At 43.7% G+C, this 24,448-nt stretch overlaps 1 protein-coding gene across 2 annotated transcripts; it reads right to left on the bottom strand.

Annotated features, from left to right (window-relative positions):
- Positions 1 to 1,881: 1,881 nt before the first annotated feature.
- Positions 1,882 to 23,961, bottom strand: SBNO1 (strawberry notch homolog 1). 2 transcript variants are annotated; one of them, XM_039362590.1, is made up of 32 exons: positions 23,399 to 23,961; positions 20,288 to 20,415; positions 18,385 to 18,694; positions 17,535 to 17,635; positions 16,855 to 16,951; positions 16,601 to 16,761; positions 15,808 to 15,941; positions 15,624 to 15,714; positions 14,810 to 14,971; positions 14,123 to 14,258; positions 13,914 to 14,019; positions 13,615 to 13,768; positions 12,590 to 12,772; positions 12,403 to 12,500; positions 11,726 to 11,877; positions 11,399 to 11,587; positions 11,111 to 11,275; positions 10,637 to 10,809; positions 10,116 to 10,247; positions 9,593 to 9,728; positions 8,828 to 8,940; positions 8,610 to 8,681; positions 8,285 to 8,384; positions 7,855 to 7,929; positions 7,238 to 7,384; positions 6,469 to 6,563; positions 6,257 to 6,349; positions 5,701 to 5,838; positions 5,298 to 5,374; positions 4,573 to 4,766; positions 3,859 to 4,015; positions 1,882 to 2,507 (listed from the first exon to the last, which is right to left on the bottom strand). In XM_039362590.1, exons 1-31 carry the CDS (start codon positions 23,811 to 23,813, stop codon positions 3,873 to 3,875), a joined length of 4,470 nt encoding a protein of 1,489 aa, XP_039218524.1. In that variant the 5' UTR covers positions 23,814 to 23,961; the 3' UTR covers positions 1,882 to 2,507; positions 3,859 to 3,872. The 2 variants fall into 2 exon arrangements, with proteins under 2 accessions (XP_039218524.1, XP_039218523.1); XM_039362589.1 differs by having other exon boundaries at positions 1,882 to 4,015.
- Positions 23,962 to 24,448: the final 487 nt, after the last annotated feature.

The following is a 24,448-nucleotide window of genomic DNA, read 5'->3' as shown; positions in this document are numbered from 1 at the left end:
TGCAACTGGTGCCGGTGGTAGCGAATGCTTTGTTTTTTTCCCCCATTGATGATCTGTTTTTGTCGATTTGTGGAGGGGAATTTAGGGCATCAGTGATGGATTTCCATGTTGCTGGTGGCTTAAGGGGCCATCTCTATTTTGAACTGACATCCAAGTAACAAAGAAGAGTTGTTGAGGCTGGATTCACACATTGCTCTGTGCCTTGATATCTGAGCTTGGCTTTGTGTGTTCTGTAAAAGAGGTCCATCGAGGTATAAAAGCAAGTCTCCTTCAGGTTGATGATCTTCAGCTTGAGCTCAACCATCTAGCCTTCAAATCCTTTGGAATATCCTTGAGACAGGATGCTCGCCTCGGCCTGGGACTACAAAAACAGAACAAACACCAGGCCAGCTCCTAGGGAATGCATCTTAGGAGACCAGTATGCAGGCAGAAGCTCCTTTCCCCAAACTGGTGCCCCCAATGTGTTGGACCCAACAGTGTGGCCTGTCCACTCTCCCCGTACAGGGGAGGTCTACAAAGCCTGTGCATTCCGTCACCTAGAACACCCACATCCAATGGACCCCTCGTTTCCTGCAACGTGTGAACCCCACGGAGAGGTTTGAAGTAAGGAAAAGTTGGCTTCAAGCTACATTTTCAGCAAGCAGGATCTGCGGTCAGCAAGATGGGGGCAACTAATTCCAGGACTTGTAGCCCAGCCATCTTCAAGACGCCATGGTTGTGAAATGCCAGCCTGGACTGTTGACCAATTGGCACTGCAGGTGGCAAGGCTCAAATGTCCCTATTTCAGTTCTTTCCCCAATTCTAATTCTTCCTCTTCATTCCCACAGCTGCCCAGAGGGTTTTAACTTAGGGTGAAGACTGTGCTACCTTCTGAAATTAGTTGCCACTTGTCCCAAAGGTGCTTCCCACCCACCCCCCTAAAAAGGCAACTGGACTGTTTTTCCTTCGAAGACATTTCATCCAAGCAGCTTCTTCAGTTGAGGGTGGAGAATGGTTTACGTTCCTTGCAGCCCTGATTCTTAGCCCTCTTTCTGAGGGTCCTTGAGACCACTTGGAGGTTTATCTGTACCTTCAGGGTCACCTGAATAGAGTGAATGACGCACTCTCAGAAAGAGGCTAAGGACCAGAGGGCTGCAAGGAATGTAAATCCTTCCATCCTCCACCATTCAGTCACAACGGAAGAAGCTTCTTGGACGAGAAGCGAAATGTCTTCAAGGAAAAACCAAAGAAGTCCAGTTGCCTTTTGAGAGAGAGAAAAAAAGCACCTTTGGGACCGCCGTGACCTGGATGACTGAGAACCTCCATAAGACATTTCGTTGTCACTTTTTATCATCTCAAGTAACACTCAAATAGCGCAAAAGGTGGCATATAAATTTAGTAAAATTGTAAATGGTGTTCCTCTTGTTACACCGGCACTTCCTTCAGCTGTCGTTCTCCCAGCCAAATTCTGGATTTCTCTATTAATTGGACGAAAAGCAACTTCTCCCAAATAGCCTTTCTTTAATCAAGCAGCTCCTATTTATCTAAGAACTCCATGTCTCAGGATTCCTGGGTGGAATGCCGACATCAAGGCCCCCGGCTAATATTTGAATTGCAGATTATTTGAATCTTTGAATTGTGTATTATTATTATTATTGCTTGCTGCTGCCAGACCACGATTAATAAACATTTAATCGGGATCTCTTGGTAACAAAAAGTAGGGTGAAATTGGTCTAGTCCAGGAGGGTCCAACCTTGGCAACTTTTAAGACTCGGGGACTTCAACTCCCAGAATCCCCCTGCCGGCCATGCTGGCTGGACAATTCTGTGAGTTGGAAGCCCCCCAAGTCTAGTCCTTTAGGAGAATATAGGACTCTGAAGGGAAAAAGCCACACAGTTCTCGGACCATGTAATTTCTTTTCTTTTTATTGTGAACGTTAAGCTTTTCGTAAGCCGGCCTGGGAATCTGTGGAAGGGCTGTATATAAATAAAAGGGAAAGAAGCTAAGGCTTTCTGCATTCAAAACGGAGCAAATAAATTCCCTCGCAGCCGAACAAGGTTGACGTTCCCCAAATGTACGGATGTAATTCTCGTCACCCAAGCTGAGAATACCCCAACCCTTTTTCCCTTTGGATACGAGGAACGGATTCTAAGCGCCGCTCGTGACTGGCAACAGGCAAGCAGAGCAGACAGAAACAGCCGTGGCATCTCCAAGACAGAATTGGGAGGGGGAGGAGAGAAGGCAGATCAAGCAGAGTCTCAACGGGGACCCTCCTTCTGGGTGAAGGGCTCCAGGCCCGCCGAAGCCTCGCCTGGCAAAAACCACTCGGCGATTCTTACAATACGAGGATCCCACAGGGTCACCATCAACCAAAACACAGGACTCCGAAGCTGGTTAGAACAGTAGTTTTTCTTTCTTTCTTTTTTTTTTTTCTCTTTTCTTTTAATTTGATACCTGCAAGATCTCGGCATACCTTGCAGGGTGGGGATGGACAGGTTTATACAATCTCAAATGTTTCATAGTGCAACCTGTGCAAGCAAGAAATATGACAAACATTGTCCTTCACTTATAAACATCTACTATTATAGGCAAAACAAAAAAAAACTTACCCATATTCTTAGATAAGTGACTATTCACATTTTGTACATATACAGTTTTTAAACAGTTCCAGAATAAACTCTACAATGTCTTACAGACGTAAAACAGGGAGCATTTAAGTTATGGGGCAACAAAAAATTAAAAACAGGGAAAAAAAAAACACCACCCAGCACAGAAGCCAGAACCCTCATGATAAGCTGCCCCCTCCCCCGCATCTAGTCTACAGCTCAAGTATTTAACAACAAAAACCAACAAAAAAAATTTAAAAAGGGGGCTGCAGTGGGAATTGGAAATAAAATTTGTGTTTTAGTTTCCTGAAAAATAAAAGAAATTTTGGAGAGAGAAGAGGGGTTGGGAAGGCCCTTTTCAAAGCATTAAGAACACCATAAATCTTTTTTTTTTAAAAAAAAGGAATTTCTTTCTTAAAAAAATTGATGGTTTCATTGTACACGCACACAGATACGCAAAGCCCAAAAAGAAAAAAAGGAAAAGGGGGGGGGGATTAAGTCCCAGGGAAGATTGAAATATATAACCTGTGGAAGAACTCCAGAAAAAATACAATCACGGGGGCAGACACCATTTGAAGAGGGAAAAAAAATCAAAATCCAATCCTTGCAGCTACATTGAGGCAGTCCCTTTCTTTCGCCCGCCGCTGGCTTTCCGTGCATTGAAACATGCGTCGCCCAAAGTTGATGCCGCCTTAAACGCAGGTTACGAACATCGAGGTTTTCATGCTGCTTCTTTAAATAAAACATACTTTTTTTAATATAATTTGGGACCTCTGTTGTGGCCAATATTTATATATATATATATATATCTACACATACATATATATACAGTTTCCAAGTAGGACATCTCCCGCAGCATGGCCCCCATGTTCCTGCATTCAACCCTGAGCGCCAAAGAAGCAAATGAAGGGACAGCAGGAATAGGGACGTCTTCAAGCTTCTTCCAAATTGGACTGGGTGCACTTGTCACTTAAGTAGATGGATGTGTAGATGTGTACTAAGCAGGGGTACAAAAGCCCCGGAGAAATAAAAAAAAAAAAAAAGATGATGATGATATGACCGCCGTAAAGCAAGGCTGGGCTTTCAGTTTGACCACTCTTCCGTGCCTCTTCCGCTGAGTTTTAAGACAGCATGATGGAACTGAAAGCTAACTCTTTGGAATCTGTCCCTGATAATTCAAAGAAAAAAAAGAGGGGGGGGGAAGGAGGGGGGAACCCCAAAAGAAATAAAAACTGAAAGCGCCGACGCTTAAGGGGTGGTCGAGCCAAAATACCACATGGATCTGTCTCATGCGCTGTTGAAATTGGCGATGCTCTGCGGATGGTGCTGTTGCCATATTTGTTGCTGCTGCACAGCCAGCTGTTGCGACTGATCGGACGTCGACAGGAGGTTGACAAGGGGAGACACACAGTTTGCTGGAATGATCAAGCCTGCAACACAATTTAGGGGCTGGTGAGGTCACTGAGGTCAAGGAGCTGCACAATGAGGCTCTGCCCTGCTTCATAAACCAACATTTGTTGGTTAGGCTGCCACCTTTGGTCTGTTTTCCATCGTTTAAGATCTTAGCCCTTGTACAGGGCAGTGTTTTTGATTAAGATGGCAGCACTCCTCAGCCAGAAACTCCCACTTCTGGGAGTTGAAACCCACCCAAGCTGGCTGGGGAATTCTGGGAGTTGAAGTTTATACATCTTAAAAAGTTGTTGAGCTTCAAAAACATTGGTGTAGTTTCTCTGAAGAAAAAAAAAATAAAGATTTTGTATCATGCTTGTTTGTTTCCAATTTGCAAAAGTTGAGCAGAAAAAATGGGGGGGGACTTGGCTCAAAGGGTTTCATCATTCCCCACCCACACTCGGGGGGGGGGGGAAGTGGTAGCAAGTTCAAACACAGGAAACAGACAATGCAGGGAGACGGCTAAGATTGGGAAGGCCGAGTAAGCAAAGATATTTGTGCAGACACAAGAACGTTGGTATTGATTGCCCATACTTGCCTACAATTCTCTGGCCATCCTCCGTCCGCAACCGAACAATCTGCATTTTGACATTTGTGCCGCTCACCGAGGCCAGGACCCCTTCCACTTTTGTCCAAACGCTCAGGACAGAACCGCAGAGGACGTAATAGGTCCGGCAGCGCAAGCCAACCTCGCAGACGAGACCAAGACCTGCCTTTTTGCAGTTGCCTCTCCTGAAAGAGGAATCAACAACAAAATGATGAAGTCCACCAACCCGTAAATCCTCAGATCGAATGAGGAGAAAGCCAGGGCCACAAAGTCATTCCTTCCGTGCGGCCCTTGGTGCTCTCTGAGCTTGGTTGTTTTCTTGCAGACATTTCATGATCCAACTAGGTAGCATTATCAGTGCTAGAAGGAAGTGGGGCTTGCTCTCTGTTTAAACCTCAATCAAGAAACTACCAACTCAGTCAACCACAGGCTAATCAAGGAACCACAAAGAACACTCCCACCCACATGGAGAGGGCAACCCCCTTGTACATAAACAGAAAGTAAACCCCACTTCCTCCTAGCACTGGTATTACCTAGTTGGGTCATGAAACGTCTGCAAGAAAACCACCAAGCTCAAAGAGCACCAAGGAGCCCACAGTTCAATCCTAAGCTACAAAACTTCCATCTGGATATTTTAATTTGGTTGGCAAGTCCCACTGAAATCCATTTTTTGACAGCAGTCCCACTGTTTTGAAGACCGTCACCCCAAAACTTACCAGTAAGCATGTGTGCATGTGTCTGCCGATGAGGTGTATTGTTCGACCCAGTGAGTCACAGCGTCGTCAGAGGATACCTGGAATTATGCGCAGCAGTTATCAATAGTCAGATCTGGCTGTAAATTCATTTAGAAGCAATGCTAAACCATGATCTCAACCTCAAAGATTCGTGGATTTCAACTCCCAGCGTTCCCCAGCCAGCTGAGGAATTCTGGAGGTCGAAATCCACATAACTTAAAGTTGCTGAAGCTGAGAAATACTTGTCTAATGTTACATGTAGGAGTTGAACCTTATTAAGAGCAAGCCTTGTTTGTGTTTCAGTCGGGGCAAATTAAATCTGCAGTCAAGCAAAACAGTTACATGCGCATATGGTTGAGAAGGCAGTTTTATCAAAGTAACTCACCTTTTTATATTTTTTCTTTATTTCTGCATAGGTTTCCAGTTTCAACTGTTTTCCGGTATTTGGCCTATGGACCAGGAAAAGCTTCTTTTTGGGGTTCACCTCTTTCATGAGGATGGCAGTTTTCTTACTATTTCGTATCTGTTCAAGAAAAGGCAAGGGAAAAAAAATGAATATAGAAAGGAAAATGCAGTTTGTACCTCCCAGGAGATACTGTTGAGATCATTCCTAAATTACTCATTCAATAAACCCAGACCGAGTACAAAAGTCAAAAGTACTTTCTTGCACAAAATTTTATTGACAGTCTGCTTACTGAAGCTGCAGAAACTCAGCGGAAAAGACAAACTTTTGAGATTGGAAACCTGGATCGATTTGGTTCGTCGGGGAATTCTGGGAGTCGAAACTCTATATATCGTCAAGCTGCCAAGCTTGAGAAATGTTGCTTGAACTGAATCCTCATTTCCAATACAGATAGTAAGTAAGTAGTAAGATTCCGAGGAACGCTTTCCAGTCCTGCCCCCTGAAAAGCTTACGCCCGACCTTCCAACCGGAGCCTCACCTGAAGCGATAAATAAAACCCGTCGTCTGGTCCGCGCTGCTCACTCCAGATCTTCGTTGCTTCCTCCCAGGACATCCCTCTCTCCACGCTTATCTAGAAGGCCAGATGGGAAACCATGCTTGACTGCCAACTCCACGCTCTTGTGAATAAAGGCCACCAGGGAGGGATTTCAGCCGCTCCCCCCAAGCTGACTTGCCCGTCCAACAACTTACAGTGTACAGTTCGACGTGTCCGGAGGTGGAATAGCCTGGGGTTAGGAATTTTTTAGCATCTGCTTTCCTCACTTTTTCATCTCCCGATCCCAGATCTGGGGGGGGGGGGGGCACAAGAAAGAAAGAGATCAGCATCTGACAAGATATTCAGGTAGTCCCCGAATATTTTGGACAAAGGACCCCAAAATTTCCATTGCAAAGTGAGACACTTGTTAAGTGAGTTTTGCCCCATTTTACAACCTTTCTTGCCACAGTGAGTCACACGGCTGTTAAGTGAACGTGGCTTTGCTGGTCAGAAGGTCACAAGACCCAACGGTCATAAATATGAGTCAGTTGCCAAGTATCTGAACCGCAACAGTCACATGAAAGTCGTAAGTCCCTTTTTTAAGTGCCGTTGTTAACTTCAAGTGATGAGTTACAAAATGAACTGTTGTAACTCGAGGACTACCTTTATTTGATGTACCAGGCATAAAAATGAACACAGGAATTCAATCTCCACAGATAGGGAAAGGATGAAAGCTTGAGACAATCAGACGCGGCTCCACTGAAAGTGGTTTATGCAACAAAGCGGTTTAGGTTAATGCGTAATAAAGGCTACGGAAGGGAAAACCAGGAAGATAGATTCACTTAACAGCTGTATCAAGAAAGTTCATGAAGTGGGGCAAAATTCACTTCATGACTGACTCACTTAGCAACAGAAATTTTGGGCTCCATTGTGGTCGTAAGTCAAGGACTACCTGTACGGTCCACCCTGAAAACGCCGCCTTACCTAATATGCCCATGTCGTATCTCCCGTTCTTCTTCGCATTCTGGATGACGCCGTTTAGCGTGTCTGAGAAATACTGGAAGAGAGCGTTCTGTTGGTGGACTTCCATGCCCAGAATCCGGTTCAGGAATTTCCCAATATTGTTATAATCTAAAAGGGAGAGAAATGAAGTGACGTTAGTGAGAAAAGAGGCAGGGTTCGTTCCCATCCCCGCCCATCATGCTGAGCAACAGGAATAACAGAATGACAAGAGTTGGAAGGGGCCTTGGAGGTCTTCTAGTCCAACCCCCTGCTCAAGCAGGAGCCCCCTTCCATTTCAGACAAATGGCTGTCCAATCTCTTCTTAAAAACCTCCACTTTTTAACTGTGGAGCACCCACAGTTTCTGGAGGGAAGTCATTCCACTATTAATTGTTCTCACTGTTAGGAAGTTTCTTCTTAATTCCAAGGTTGCTTCTCTCTTTGATTAGTTTCATCCATTCTTTCTTGTCCGGCCCTTTCATTAAATTAGACATATCCAATTCCAAATAGCCCAAATAAAATAATCCCAAAGCTGAGCTACGTGTCACTAACAAAGAAGTCCTTCCTGGCAGAAGTTGCCAAGCATGCCAAAGCAAATACCTTTGTCAAGAGTGAGAATTCCAGAGCGGTCTTCAACATTAATTAGGCCGACACCTATCAAACCTTGTCTAACATCTAGAAACAAAAGAGAGAGATCAACTACAGCTCTACAAGACAGCCCTTGGGCGCACAAGTAGGTGTATAAATCACAATCCCAATTTCAAAAAGATTTTCTTCTAAAAGAAAATCATCAGCTGAAAGAGATGGCAAAATCTTCCACCCAAATACCGAATCATTAAATGACTGGAATGTCACGATCAAAAATGAATGTTTGTTTAGCTAAAAATAAGAGTCAACAATCATCCCAGATACTGCGAAGGGAACTTAGTTGCACTTTTTGGAGGTATGTATAAAGAAGCAATTCAATCTCAATTCAAGAGGGCTTTCTCTGAGTTTTATTTCAATGACCGGAAAAAAACACAAAACGTACCTTTAAAAAACTCTCCTGGATAATCTGCTGGCGGAGAGACTAACGGGGAATCCAAATTCACAATGGACTTCATGACTATTTCCAAGGCATTTCGGCCGTACTAATTTAAGAGGGGAAAAAAACAAACAATTGCCTTTGCAATACAGAATTCCTGTATCTGTATTACTATTGTAATATCCCGCCCCGCCTTTTTATATATAAATGTATATTCAGAGAATGACATGTAAATACATATGCAAGTATGTATATATGGATTTCAAGGGAGAAAGAAAAAAGGAGTAGAAACGGCAATGAATCAACAGTGGGAAAGGACTGCAATTTCTACCTTATTGTCAAAGTTGAATCTGCTCAAATCTCTAGTTTCTGTTGCTCTTCTATCTCCATGAGTGAGAGCTCCCTGTTTAAAAACAACAACAAATTGACTTACAAAACGAGAGACAGACGTTTCCTACCCTTTTCAAAATAACAGGGATCACCTTTTTTCAAAATCTGGTCGGATAGAATTAATTATCTATCTGAAGCAATTCACAGCAAATGACTTACCAAGCTCTCCAGCCGTTTGGCAACAATTGAGGCGAATCTCTGTTCTCCTGCCAATTCAGAAATTAGGAAAACGTACTCTGGGGCAGTCACTTGATTGGACCGGTGAGTTCGTCCTGGAGATTAAGAAAAAGGCAAATTTTGTTTGCTGGTGTCAACACAGCATCGCCCCCCCCATCTCCCCAATCTCACATGTCTAGGGGATGCACCTTATTTTATTTAAATAGATTTACATAGACAGCTCGACCCCCCGCTACTTTGGACTCTAAAAAAAAAAAAAAGCTAGAACGAAACAAAAATACAAATACACGTAAAAATTACAGGAGCTTATCAGCCATCCTATCACAATCCACGTTCCTTTTTCTTTGTTTTTTTCTCTTGTGACAATATCTGGAACTCATTCTGAATAAAGTTCACCGGATGGAATGATTCAACTTGTACGGGTAGAAATGTTTACTGTCTGTGATGCGGACACAAACTTAATACTGGATTCTTAAATCAACTGACAAGCCATTTTGGTGATACATACAGGATTGTGTCTGGCAATTTGGGGACATAAGTAAATCTGGAAAAGTTTATTTCGTCACCTGACCACCAAATTGACTTCTACTAATGTCCAGTGTGGGGCCCAAGGTTTTGTCTATCAAGGCATGTTTCAATCTGAAAGCCTATAGAGATGTTTGTCAGCTTGAAGACCTCGTAGTAGAATTGCACTACACTGGAGCTGGAAGCTCCGTTCCCACATTCAGCCAGCCTCAAGCTACTCACCAAACTGCTGAATTGCCCGATCGGCACTCCATGGCAACTCCAGCGTCATATGTACCCTCCTTCTCTGATTTTTGGCCCTTCGATCTGCTTGCAAAGATATGCCTGAGCTGGCGGCTTCAGAGATGATGGCGATATTCTGCAAGACAGAAGAGGTCAAGGTGAAGCAAGGAAAGAAATTGATTTAAAAATGCAAACTTTGGATCTTTGTCATGGAAAGGTAACGTGTTATATTTAAGTTAGATGAAAAACATACCACATCACCTTTTCTTTAGCCAGTTAGGAATTTTTTTCCCCTCCATTATCTAAGAAGCTTCTGCAAATGTTTTATCGAGACACACCTGTCTTCACACAAACTAATTCCAAGCAGGGACTGCATTATTACGTGAACAGTTTTAACTTTTTTAAAAAAAGCAGAGAGTTACATTTGGATACTGTTAATTTTGAAAGAAATGTTACAGTCCAGAGCACTTTTTTAACTTGCTGAAAATGTAAATATTTAGACACTGCAACAAGAAAAAGTTACCTTATCTCCATCCATGAATCTTTGCTTCTCAGTAATATTCAGGATTTCCACAGGAACATCAAGTTCGGACCTGGACTCGTACGAAATGCTGCCGTCGTCGTTGCTCACGACTCTTCCTTTGCGACCTGTCATCTTCGGGACAACGAGTCATTTTAGCTTGCTACATCAAGCGTTAAGCCCTTGAAATAGTCTAAAGACCTGTCAAATATTCCTCAAAGCTGTTTTGAGAAGAAACTCAGGGCTGACCTTTCAAAGTTTTGCAAATGACAAGCTGTTTTTATGTCTGGCCTCTTGTGCTGCAACCCCCTATTCTTACAACTCTCTATACCAGGGGTAGACAACCTTGGCTCTTTTATGACTCGTGGACTTCAACTCCCACAATTCCTGAGCCAGCTGAAGTTGAAGTCCACGAGTCATAAAAGAGCCAAGGTTGCCTACCCCTGCCCTATACAACGAAGGGTTCCCTCCTTGTTAACAGTTTCACTAAAAACCTTCTTTCCTGGATCATCCAAGCCACCCACCTCGGCCACGTTCTCAGGACCTCCCAGTTCATCTATGAGCTCGTCCAGTGTGTTAGGAGGAAGATCCTCGGAGAGCTTCTCCAGTTTATCCAGCAATTCTCTTTTCATCTGCTGGGCCCTTTCCACGGCATCCTGACTCGTCACGTAGCTGGTGTTGGTGTTGGTGTTTGGTGCTGGGAAGTGCCAAAACAGGGACAAAAAAGAGGGGGTTTTTTAGACTCGTAGAAGGAATGCCAGGTTAATCCATGGAATCCTAAATTCAGGAGAGGTTGGTACCATTTTGGGGGGGGGAGGGGACACATTTTATGAAGAGGGATAAGCCTTTTTAAGAAAAGGAAGGATAAGCCTTTTTAATAAAATTGGCTAGTTAGAAAAAGTGCAGCCAGATGTCTTCTGAGTTTCATTTGCAGACTTTACAACTGCCGCTTCCTTGCCAGGCAGAAACACCCTGACATCCAAAACAGAGTAACATACCGGAGATATTTGTAGAAGAGGTCACGGCTGTGGAGGAGAGCGAACTTGGCCTTTTGGATCCGAGACCAGATGCTAATAAGGCACTCTGAATAGAATCGGGGTCTATGCTTTTCTTCTTTTTCTTCTCTTTATTTTTCTTGTGTTCTTTCCGGATTAGCCAAGGGTCTGAGAGGGAGGAAAAGACCAAAGTGGGCAAGCAAAACCTCGCCAGCTTTACCCCGAAGGCTGAAATCATGCCCAATCTAAAGTGATAAAAGATGACAAACCCCCCCCCCCAAATTATCTCACCATCCTCATCATCTTCACTAGATTCATCTCTAAAGGGGTTGAAGTCGTCGTCATCTCCAGAACTTAAAAACCGGGAACTCTCATTGTCGCTCTCCTCGTTCTCCGACTCGCTGAAGCTTTCGTCAGAGCTGCTCCCGGCGAGACCCCCGGTCTTACGGGCTTTCTTGATCTCTCTCGTTATTTCTTCCCCTTTTTTGGGTTAAGCAAAAGTAAAGAAGCGACATTAGAAAGGGGCACCTCAGTTCTTTGGGGTCGGTTGGCAGAAAGAAAGAAAGAAAGTGACCCAGGGTTCCAAATAAAGATAACATTTAACGGGCTCCGTGTTACCTTTGCGCTTTTTTACTTTATCCTCCTTGCAAGGACTGTCTCGAGGAGAGCTGTTGTTACTCTGGACAGACAGGTCAATTCCCAGCAAGCTAAAAAGCTTCTTCCGGTCAGGAGCTGGGAAATGTTTCTCAATGAGGGACTGAAACACCCCCCTGTAAAGTTAGGAGAGGAAAAAACAACAACAGTATTTTAGCACAAACCCAAGTCATGTTTCTGGGGAAATATGACTCATTGGTTTAGCATATTCCTCTAAGTCAAAAAGGGGGACTCTGCTGGCTTCCCAAGAAAGAAGCAGAGTTTTCATTTTATCTCAAAGGGATGCATGGCACCACTTTGCCCAATCTAACACCACGCACATTCGCTATAAAACCATTCAGGAACTTTAAAAAAATGGGTGGACAATGAAATAACTGATTGTTTAAGAGCAGTGTTGTTCAAACTTGGCAACTTTTAAAATGTGTGGACCTCAATTCCCAGAATCCCCCAGGCAGCATACTTTGAAAAACATTGGTTTAGAGGTAAGAATGGAAGCCACACACTTTTGAACTACAGCACAGCTAATAAGACACAGCTAATATTGTGCCCCACCCAATATTTCCAGGCTACCACTCTGAATTTTGGAAGAATTTGAAAAGCCATCATTTCCCCCAAGCCCGCGGGGCCGACAAGGGGCTTACTTCGCTGTGGAGACAAAGTCATTCAGTTCCCCGCCACCTTCTTCCAAAGCTTCTAAGGTTCTGGCTTCTCCGGTGGACTGCAGCCCAATGACCACGCACTGGAAGAAGGAAAACACGGGTGAGGTCTTGAGATCTTCTGAACACGGAGGACGGAGGCATCACCAGTCATTCCAGCACCTCAACCCACCTTGCCGTTCTTGATCTCTTCCCGGGCCAGCTGCACCACTCTTTTGACTTTGGATGCAATGCAGAGGTATTTAAAAAATCTCTGGTGAGCAGACCAGAACTGGCCCCACATGGACTTCTTCATGCGCTGTTCGGCGTCAATGAGGTCAGCGGCCTGTTGGAATTTCTCCCTGGCACTTACCCACTGAAAAAGGGAAGCAGAGTTTTCAGGCATAAAATTCACTCGGGCAACCTAAAATGATCAGTAATATAAAATGAGAGGACAGGATGCCGGACTAAACTGACTGCTCGCCCCAAGGCGCTTATTTGAAAAGGTAACTGGACTTTTTTGTTTTCATTGAAAACGTTTCGCTTCTCGTCCAAGAAGCTTCTTCAGGTCAGTTCTGAAGTGAAGGAAAACACCAAGAAAGTCCAGTTGCCTTTTTGAAAAAGCATCTTTGGGACAATCGTGATTGAGAATTTCCAGAGACAAACAGACTACCGGTTCTTCAAGCCTAGTTCTTAAATTTTGGGTCGTAGTTTTCTAAGAAAATAGATAACATAATGAAACTTTGCTGACTTGTATGTTCTGCAGCTCAGGAATTGGTTGTTTTTCAGTAACAGGGAAACTGTTTTTATAGACCAAGCTACTGAAATGTCAGGTTTTAGCTTAGAAAATGTGTTTCTGTTCCACCAATGTCAATGTGGCTTAGGCATGACTACATCTGCCTCTTGCTGCAATAACGTTGCGTAAGATTTACAGAATAAATTCCTTGGAATGGAGGAAGTCCGGGTTTGCTATTCATGCTTAATAATTGCATTCTCTGGGCATCTAGAAACCCTGCAAGACTCCTGAACTTCTAAGCCCCTCTGGGATGCAGAAAATCTGATCAAGACCCAAGTATGGTTAATGGAACTGATTTCACGCTGTCCTGTTCATTTTTACACTGTTCCAAAGATTCAATGGTGTTTCTATCGCAATGAGTTAATACTACGATCTTTCTCAAAGCGTCTTGAACCGCCAACTTCTCCCTTTTGAAGGCTTACCATTTTCACAGATTTATTATACATTTTGATGTAGTGCTGAGAAAGATGAACTTCATCTATTTTGAAGGTGACCCCTGAGAAGCTCAGCTGCCGGGCTATGTACATTCCTCTTAGCTTCATATCCATAGCAACTATTTCCATGGCACCCACACCTCTGAAGATTGAAAGAAAAAAAGACCATTTTTAAAGGGAGATTATTCTCACAGGGACCTAACTGGAACTTTGGGAAAAGCTGCGCGAAAAGCCTGACGGTGGCGCCTCCCATTTTACTCAACGCCAGCCAAGACCTACAAAAGCACCTTCTTTCAACTGCTTGGATAAAATCGCTGAATTCCCTAAACGGGGTCCCTTCGCCCCAAATCCCAAGGCGGTTCATATACGCCATGTTCCGGGGCTCTGATGCACCTGAAAGGGAAAAAAAATTAAAAAGGAAATTATCCGTGCTTTTTTCCCTTTGAAAACAGGATTGAAATCCACTCCACGTTCAAAGGATGCAAACGGTCCTTACCTGTGGCACTAGCATAAATAACTCTGGCCTTTGGAAGCTTGTTCTGCAGCTCCAGAACAGCCAAGCCGGTCTTAGTTGGTTTTGAAGAGCCAACTGGGCAAAGGTTTTTTGCCTTGTGGCATTCGTCAAACACTATCTGAGGACGTGGTTAAGAAACAGACATTTTACGTACACACATGTATAAAGTTGCATGGCAAACATTCCAGTCAATGGAAGCCAGGAATTGTTAATAGCTAATATATATATTGATCAATTAATTTTAGCAATACTGAACAATAAACCTTTTAGCTGTAAGTAAGGAATGTTAACAAAAGTTTCAACAAACTATTCCAGGCAAACATGGTGACTTAATGATCAGCACAACCGTCCGAGAATTAACGAGGCTAGATATAAAACTTAGCAATGTTTTCCAACTGTGGCAACTTCCTGACATATGAACGTCGATGCCCAGAATTCTCCAGCCAGCATGGGCATTGTTGAGAATTCTGGGAGCTGAAACCCATACTTCTGAAAACATAATTACTTTATCTAGATCGCCACTCTATCTGGAAGCATTATCTGCTTTCAAACTTTTCATAGCCTTGGAATTGAAAAATGCAACTTATAAAAGAGTATCTGACACTGATTAAAAGAAGCTAATTTAATAGGAGGGATATTCCCCCCCAATCTAGCAACTGGAAAGGATACCACGCCATCAAAGTCGTTTCCGCACCAATGAAGCAGCTGCTTCAGCCTGGTTTTATATTTTCCTCCAGACTGACTTTCCCCAATAAGTGAAGAATAAGTGGCAAAGATGACCCCCTTTTTCACACTTCCATTATGCTTGGAGGAAATTTTTCCATATTTGAACTAAAGCAGAAACAAGATCAAAGGTATAAAAGATATTCTGTTCTATTACAAATGTGTACACATTAACTTCCTAACTAAACTCCAAATAGCTTTAAAAGCTACATCTTAAAAAAAAAATTTTTTCTGATTTTATTGCGCCTGGCACTCAAATAGATCAGAAAGCTGATGGACTCCAACTGAGGTTTCATTACACTGAGAAAGACTGTCTTATGTATCACAGGATCCATTCATCTTGGTAGCTCATTTGTCCAATGAGATATTATAAATATATGCTCAATATGGAGAAATTCTAGCAAGTGGTTTCCTTTTGTAAAACCTTCCAATAAAGGCAAATGTAATTTAATGTTTCACATGAGGGGAGAATGCAGAAATACATCACTATTCCACATAATTTAATTCCACGTTTCAATCACTGAGGATTTGAAACACCCCCTCCCCATTATGACCTCCAAAACATGCAACATGCCTACTGCAATGATTAATCCGAAAAATAATTTGTGACCAAGCAATTGTTGCACTACTTCCCAACACAGCGCAAGCCACCCAGAAAGCAACAACGATAGGTTCACTGGGCATGCATCTCACACAAGCGTACCTAATGTATGTGTGTGTGTTTTTTGCTTCAATTGTACATAGTAAAATATTTCCACACCTTGTTTAATGAATGGACCAAAATGTTTTTGGCACCAATATCTCTCAAGTCCCTTTCGGCATCATATTTCAGATCGTTTGAAACACTAAACCTGGAAGACAGCAAGGGCAACAGACCCACCATGAAGACAAATGACAAAAAGGACAATATCCCACTGAGCCTGATGCCAGAGTATAAGACTTACCATACTGCCCTTTTTCTACCCAAGAGATAGTTTTCATAAATGATGCCAGCGATGGTTCTTCCTTTTCCTACACCGGCACCATCACCTATTAAAAAGCCAGCTCGGTCTCCGTTTGGTAGGAATGTCTCATGTTGCTGTGGGGAAGTTACAGAATTTATCTGTTTAGTGCATGGCATGGAGTACATGGATAAGAGCAAGTCAAAATTTTTAAAATGTTGCTGTGGGGAAGTTACAGAATTTATCTGTTTAGTGCATGGCATGGAGTACATGGATAAGAGCAAGTCAAAATTTTTAAAAGGAGCACTTAATACTATGGTACACGTACAAAGGAAATATGTAATCAATTTTGTAAACTATGAAGAATTCAAGAAGTAATATATAAGTTACAGGTTACATTTTGAAATACTTTGCTTCCTGAGAATGGAATAAGTGTTCTATAGATTAATTATTTAGGCCAGTGGCTCTCAACCTTTCCTTCACCACGGACCCTCTTTAAACACCTTTTGTGGCCGCGGTCCACGGGCATAGACTCCCAAGGCTTAACTCAAGATTTAAATTATAAAATTTCTTCAAAGCCGTTGTGGCCCCCATGACCACACTGTGCCCCCCCCCCAGGATCTGAGGATCAAGGGTTGAGAACCCCTGATCTAGGCCATTTTTCTGATTAAGTGCAGTATTTTAGTTGTGAGAAAGACTGCTTTTACAGAAAACCCGTCATAATATCTGTGACAAGAACTGTCTTCGGGCTCAACTTTAGTGGACTTCTAGACAGGCACAAATTTTGTAGCAATACCTGTGCTGCGTAAGTAATTGCTTCAAGCTGCAAGGCTGACAGCCAACCGCTGTCAATGCTCTCCTCCGGAATCGAAGATTTGTACCATACTTCAGGAGGGGTCACGCTGGAAAGGGAGCTGGTTTCTACTACCGGGTCAGGATGGCGCAAGCCGATTTTTACTGTGGGAGAAAAAGCAGGGGGTTAAGGTGGTGTTTCCTCCACCTTGGATATTCAGGTATTTTAATTTTGCTAAAAAGAAGTAGCAGGCGTACATTTTATGGGCATATATTCGGCGTATGTCTCTGCGTGGCCCATTTCTTCTTCATCCTCTTCCTCGGGTTCTTCTTCCTCTTTCGTGACGGGCACTTTCTGCAGGAAACATCAGTGGGTGTTGCACTATGTCGCACACAAAGCAGCCACGTTCAAGAGTGAACAGACCCACACGAATGTGGAACGTGGAACCTCCCGGCCTTCTTCCCACTGACTTTCAGAATGCTACCTTTAAGGCACTCCTCTTCTGATGCCAGTTGTTTTTATCCAGAAGAGATTTTGAAATACCTACCGGGGGAGGGGAGGGTCTTGTATAATCCAGTTACCCAAGTTCACAGCTCTACTATGTTGCTTCGAAGCCAAGAAACGTTTGTCTGAAATGGCTTCGTATATTGTATTTGTATGTAAAAAAGGCCGAACAGGAAGCTGATTGATAAACAGCATGTCTATGCAAACCTCTAAAGATTTTGTCCCCAAAAGAGCTTGCAATATCATGGTCAAATACACAAAACCAAGGATGAAAAAGCAATCAGTCTATGCAATAGTAAAGTGGATCAAAATCCAGGATTTCAGATTTTAAGAATAAAGTTCTGTTGTAGCAGGAGAAAAGCAACCGTGTAAGTCCTGTAAAAGAATAAAAGCAAATAGAGCAATAGAAATACAAATTTAGGGCTGCACTTACCATGGTGGGAGAGAAGCTCCTCATTTTCAGATCATTTACCCATATTCTTGTGACTTCTTTAGTTGAAGTCTCCTTTTTAACAGTACCATTACTCAGATCGGCTGAAAGGAAAACGTCCCAAAGGATTCAATATTAAGAAAAATATCTATGATGCAATAAAGCATTCTCTAAGCTGGTGTAAATGAGAGGCAAACTTTTTATTCACCCAAACACCACAGTGCAGATGAGTAGGAGTGCAAAAGCATCAAAGTTAGACAAAAATTACACTGAATTTCCCACTGGGGGGGGGGGTGAGAGAAAGGAAACTCTACATCCAGTTTTAACAATGGAAGTGATCTTACCAAGCTTAGTGGTGTTTACCACGTTTGGGGACACAAGAATTATGTCTGTAAAAAAGGCAACATTTGGGACCTCAATACATTTATTATGAGATCCAGCCATCTTGGCTTTCTTTTTCTCTACCTAAATGAATAATTTGAGGATAGCACTTGTTATAGTATGGGTTGGGTGATTAGATAGCTAAGGTTGCACAGCCCGGGGCTAAAGAATTCCTAGTACAGGTAGTCCTCGACTTACAACCACAATTAAACCCAAAATTTCTGTTGCCAAGCTAGACATTTGTTAAGTGAGTTTTGTCCCATTCTACGTCCTTTCTGGCCACGGTTATTAAGTGAAATCTGGCTTTCCCAATTGTTTGTCAGAAGATCGCAAAAGGAGATCGTGTGACCCCGGGACTCCGCAACCGTCATAAATGTGAACCAGTTGCCAAGCATGTGAATTCTGATCACGTGACCGTGGGGATCCTCCCACCCTGCCTGCCAACGTCCATTCAGACGACTCCCCTACTTACTTGCCGCAGTTGCCACAGGCGGAGCGATGTTGGACGGGGGCTTCAGTTTCATCAGTTCATTAAGACTGTTGTTTTTGAGGAGATCTTTCAGCTGGATCTGGTCCTTGGGCACGGGGGTGGTGAGGGTGTTCCGTGCCACCGGCACTGTCACCGAGGGCCGGGTGGTGGTGCTGGTTTGTATAATCTTTGCCACGGTGATGGTCTGCCTGGTACTGGTCACAGGGGTTGTCTTTGTCATGACGATGGTCGTCCCCAGGGTTGGGAGCTGGTTGATTTGATTCAGGACAAAGGTTGTGGTGGAGGGTGGTTGCTAAAGGAACAAGAGAAACTCGTCCTTGTGGTGGCCGGATAACCAGACAACTGCCCAGCATTTGTTCTTTCTAACTTAAGCGTGGAAGTTGCTTCAATTGTGACAGGCTATCCAATACAGCACACAGGATTAAAACCGTGGACGAACATCACACAATGCAACATCGAGGCCACATCAACCATGCTGAGGAATATCCTTCCGATCAAAACAACCTTTCTAAAACAGGCAGGTTTGGGCAAGTATTCTAAATGCCAATAGGATGATGCTGACCTGACTTCAGGTGGAATGATGTCCCACAGGAGAGAGGTAGGTTTCGTTTTACAGATTCGATATAAATGGCTTGGAAACCTTCTCTAAGTATCAACTGATTCAAAATATTTTAAAAGTTTTTTTTTTAAAAAATAAACCAACAAACATAAGATGTTATTTTTGAGGGTAACTCTGCTGTAAACGTAAACTTGTGCATTTATTCAAGGAACAAATGCCCCTATTTTTATTTGTACTTCAAGAGATGTACATTGTAATCTTCAATGTAACTATTTAAAAATCTGTTTTCCTTACTCTGATGCTCAGTACTATAGGAGAAGAGGCAGCTACTGATGCTTCTGATTCCAAATCCAGCTCTAATGCATTAAGAGATACTGACTACAAGAGAATTAACAGTAATGTTAGATTGGTGCTATTGGTGTTTGTTTAATGCAACATGCTTCCTTTACTTCAGATGTATTTAGTGGAAAATGCTGTGTATGTATATTGCAATATATGCACAAAGGTACATATTTTAAAGTTTACATGGATGTACAAAATCTGAATGATTGAACCAAACCATGCAGATCGTCTGAATTGTAGCTTATCACTGTTAAATACCTTGCTGAACAGATCAAATAGTAGGCATTTGCACTGCCAGAGCATCCTTCACCTAGCTAAACCAGTTTTTAATATTCAAACAATAAACTGCAACATGAAGGAAGCAAACAAACTGGATGTTAGGCACAACGAAAACACACTATCAGGGTTGACGTTAAGCCCTGTGTGAATACAGCTGCTAGACCTTTGTCTCTGGTTAAGCAAGTTTTACACACAAACTAGTAAGTAGGTGCACTGTGGCCATAATCCCTAGTTCACATCTTAAAGGAGGGTCTGGCCAAGCATATTTGGTGTGGCTTCTTGTATTGTCTGAACTCAGTCATGGTTCTGGTATTCCTTACACAGAACTCAATCTGCATCAAATAGCACATCGGAGGCTTATATTTTGCAACTGACAAAAGGAACAGCAATGCAACATGTAACATTCTTAGAGGACAAACCCGGCAAGGGGATTAATGTGATATAAAGTCAATGCAATGTTTTAAATGGGCCAGCAGAATATAGTCTGAAAAAGTTTATTCCTTATTCCAACAGAAGTCAAGCAGATGCAGGCACACAGCAGTATCAATTTTACAAGTTCCAGGAAATCTGAGAATGAAGGTTTTCCATTTACGGGTAATGTATATAAAGTAATCAACTTTATAATTATGTTATTTCAGGGAAATAAAAGTAACTCAAATGCTACTAGACCGTGACAAACACAAAATTGTAGAAAGGCTTTCCAACCTGCTGAATAGCTGGAGGTGGAGTTGCGAGGCCCATATCTGGAGAATCGATATCAAACAAGTCATTTGGGCTAATTCCACTTTCACTTAAAGCTGTAAGCAAAAGATCTTGTCCTGGTTCCACCATTTCTGAAACAGAGCAAATTATAAATAAGCTTTTTCAGCCGGGACATCTGCTTCTACTACAGGCCATTATTTCTCTTCACTTCCTTAAAAGCTGCCGCAACTTAGTTCAGGAACATCTGAAACATTTGACAGAAAGTGATCGTTGTATTAAGAAGGCTGAATGAAAATCAGATTCGACAACCGTTTGTCCGAAATGTGTGTTTCCTGCTTGAGCAGGAGATTGGACTAGAAGACCTTCAAGGTTCCTTTCCTGCTCTGTTATTGTTAAATCCCTTTTCCAAGTTATTCTCTTAAGAGCAATAGTTTCGCTAAATGCCAACGTAAATTGCCCTTCTACTGTAGTACCTCCTTATAAGAACTCCTATGAGTTCAGTTGGAGATACATCAAAAAATAGACTGAAGATTGGACTGTTGAAAACTCGGCTTTCACATGGCGGAACCTACTTACATTTACAGTTATGGTGCGAGGCTTTCTGTTTCCCCAGAAAGAGCAATCTTCTTTGTAAATAAACCATGAATCCAAAATACAAAATATCCCATTAATCTTCAGAGCAAAACACAGACAGGAGCAGAGCTTGACAGTACTAAGGGCAGATAACCCCTTACCATAAAAATTCCACAAACCTGGATTGCCTTTTAACACTCAGGCGTCCACTAGCCACCCCACTAAAGGTATTTTATTTTTATTTGTTTAGCATATCTAGGAGCTGCCCATCTGCCTTCTGCTTTAGTTATTTTTTTCCTAGGCAAATTTTTCTTCTGACATGACTGCTACTAGAAGCATCACATAACATTGTAGCTAAATACTCTGCTGGAGTAGAGCCTTTTTTATGGTAACTTTTCACAGTAAGTTTAGTCCCTTTTCTCTGTAGTCACCCAAGAAGACAGGAAGCCCCTGTTTTCGGCCCATTAGTTTCCAGGATTTTTTTTAAAAAAAAAACAGGAACCATAATCTGTACTACTAGAAAGCAACATACACATTCCAATTTACAGTTTAAGCTTCTTTGATTATCTCCCTGCAGTGACAATCCCAGATTCCACCAACTTGTTGAGGATTCATTTTCAAGCTTGACACAACATACAGATTTTTTAATGGGTTGTATGAAACAAAAATCAAACACAAAGACACGTAGCAACTCAAAGTTCAAACTGCCCTGTGTTGCTAATCTGGAGGCCTTCAAGAATTATGAATGAGCGCTCATTAACCATGCCTGCTATCAAAACAAAAGATTCTGTCTGGCATTTTAAGTTTGCACTGGTATTCAAGGCTTTCAGCTGAATTAGTTTCCAAACAATTAGCATTTGTTTTGTGAGACACAGATATCAGTTTCCAAAACAGAATGATAGAAAATTATGCATCAATCAATACGACCAACACAGCCTTTGCCTGGAGAAAGAATTTAATGACCGTAGAATCAACTAGATAGGCAGACTGTTTGTCTGAGATCTTCTCAAATGTCCTTACCAGGATGTAAAATCTAATCAATGATAATCCCAAATCATGTCACAGAGGCCTGAAGACTCTGATGTGTAATAGAACATAGTAAAAGAGAAAATAAACTTATAAATCTCCCTAGGTGGGTCATCAGATCACAGCCTTCCCTACCACGTGCTGTAGAACATAAACTTCCGGATAGGGTTGGGTCTAAGTGAACACTCAGACCCCACATTTGCCCCACAGATCAACTAAACCAATCATGTTAGCAGCAGCAACCAGATCCTTGGGGCTAGAGAAAGGTAACCAATAGTGAGAAAGCCTTAGAAACAATAGTCTTTCTCCTGAGCCAGCCAGGAGGAACAAACTGCAGCCCCCTCCCCTTGTTTAGCAAAAAAGGGGGAATCCATTCTTTTCAGCCTTCCCACCCATCAAGATTGGATGGCTCCAGGCGTCTTTCCACCCAGCATGTCTGGGAACAAAAAAGGCAGGGGGGAAAAGGGGCTGGGAGAAGAAGGTATCCCCTGCCAGTGCGGGCCAAATGCGAAGTTTCCCAGGGCTGCAGAAGGACCACCCCACGTGCACACCATGATCCCTGGCAGGGCAGGGGTCCTGGCTCCCCTTTGCAGGACTCTCCAGCCAGCTTTGACTTTAAATCATCAATATACTCACATACATAACCATATATGCACACTATGTATGTGTATGTATATATATATGGGGTTGCGATGGGTTGGACACGACTTCGCAACAATATACAAACATATATATAACAGAATATGTGTGTGTATATATATGCATATACGCATGTACTGTATGTGTATGTCTATATATATATATAAATTTTCTATGTCAATGGGAGCCAGAAGGGAGGCTCCCCCCTCTTATTCCTCCCCCCTACTTTCCTCCCCCCCAAAGCTTCAAAGCAAGGGCTGCCTCTTTCTTCAACTGTCAAGACACACACACATACACAAATACACTATTTAATATACATTAAACTCTATGTGTACATGTCTGTCTGTCTGTCTGTCTAAATTGAATAGATAGATAAGGGAGAATCTCTACTGTATGTCAGTAGGGGCCACCAGGGCTTCAAAGCAAGGCTGCCTCTTTCTCTCTTAAACAGTCAAAATACACACACACACACACACACACATTTAATGTGTATTAAACTGTATGTGTATATAAAGATAGGTAGGTAGGTAGATATTCTATTAGGGTCCGGGCGGGTTTCTCCCCCAACATTTCCAAGCAAAGCTGCCTCTTTCTATTTCCTGGAGATGCAGCATAGCCGCCCGGAATCTCCGGGCTCGAGGGAGGCATGCAGCGGGGCTGAGGGCGGCCGGGGAGGCGGTAAAAAGACCCCCTCAGACCCGCTTTCTTGGGAGAAGCCCCCTTCCCGTGTCCCTGGGCCTGATGGGACGCCGCCTTCGCGATTCGCCGCCTCGCCAGAGCCAGGCGGCTTCGGAGCCCCCGCAGGGCGAAAGGACGGGCCGCTCTTCTCCTCAGGCGGCAGCGACTCGGAGCGCGAAGCCGGGCGGGGGGACTCACTCTGGCCGTGTCGGGAGGACGCCGTCGAGAACCTTCCTCGTCGCCGTTCCCCTCCTCCTCTTCTTCTTCCTCCGCCCTCGCCGCAGCCGCCGCCGCTGCTTCCTCCCCGCGGCCGTCGCCTCAGCAGCCGTCGCGCCGTCCGCCGCTTTCTAACTCGCCGCCGCCATCTTGGCCCGCGCGCCCTCCGCTCGCGCCCTACCTCCCGCGGGCGGAGGGGGGGAAGAGACGAAAGGGAGGAGGCGCGCCTGCGCGAAGGAACTCGATGCAAGCGGCAGCCGCAGCGAAGTTGGCGCCGCCCCACGTGACCGCCCCTAGGCAGGCTCGCGCTTCCCTCCTGTTGCCGGGCGAACCAGGCCCACGTGACCGTAGCGGGCTTTTTTTTTTTTTTTTTTAATCCCCGCCAAGCAGAAGGCATAGGGGGGAAGTGGGCCTGAAGGCGCACGCGCGCGACGCTGGAAATGCTGCTCACACCCCCGCGGCGCGGTCAGGTGGTCTCGCCGGCCGGATCACGTGGTAGCGCGTCAAGGCTGGTTGGATCCTGGAAATAAAGAAGGGGGAGGGAAAAGGAGGCGAGGAGATAAAAAAAAAAAAAGATGGAGGCGCGCATGTTCTCCAGCGTCTCATCGCGGAAAAGCCCCGTGTCGGATTCCACGATCGCTTCGTTCCTCCGCAGGTGGAGCAGTTCCACGGTTGTCGATTCAGGCTCGAAAGCTGATCTAGGCCCATCTTTTTTTTTCCCCTTTTCTGCCCGTTGGGAGGGGCAAAGAGGAGGTCGAGGAGACGACGGTTGGGAGTCACATGATCTGTCTGCCCAAGATGGCGGCGTTGTACGTCGCCACGCAAGGAGTACTTCTTCCTCGGATCGCGAGAGGCACTGGTGCATGACGGGAAAAAGAAGGTCCTGTGGCGGGACGTCATTGCGAGGAGGCCAAAAGCCCTCTAGGGAGCACTGCGCAGGCGCAGTAAAGGCTGCAGTTTTGATAGCGTAGCATCGTTGCTTGGCTTCTTTTGCTACTGAATTTACACTATTTTTTTTTCTTTTGATCTTCG

The sequence above is a fragment of the Crotalus tigris genome, unplaced genomic scaffold (assembly GCF_016545835.1).
Source record: "Crotalus tigris isolate CLP2741 ecotype Arizona unplaced genomic scaffold, ASM1654583v1 scf7180000019478.12717781048:2074007, whole genome shotgun sequence".
Lineage (NCBI taxonomy): Eukaryota > Metazoa > Chordata > Lepidosauria > Squamata > Viperidae > Crotalus > Crotalus tigris.
Note: the sequence above shows the minus strand (reverse complement) of the source record. Positions and strands in the feature narration are given on the sequence as shown.

Coding starts and splice junctions, on each gene's coding strand:
- SBNO1 (XM_039362589.1), bottom strand. CDS start 23,813: ATGCCTTCTGCTTGGCGGGGATTAAAAAAAAAAAAAAAAAAGCCCGCT. Junction 15,942..16,600: donor CAATTACTTACGCAGCACAG/GTATTGCTACAA, acceptor ACTTCCCCACAG/CAACATGAGACATTCCTACC. Junction 14,259..14,809: donor GAAACGACTTTGATGGCGTG/GTATCCTTTCCA, acceptor CCACGTCCTCAG/ATAGTGTTTGACGAATGCCA.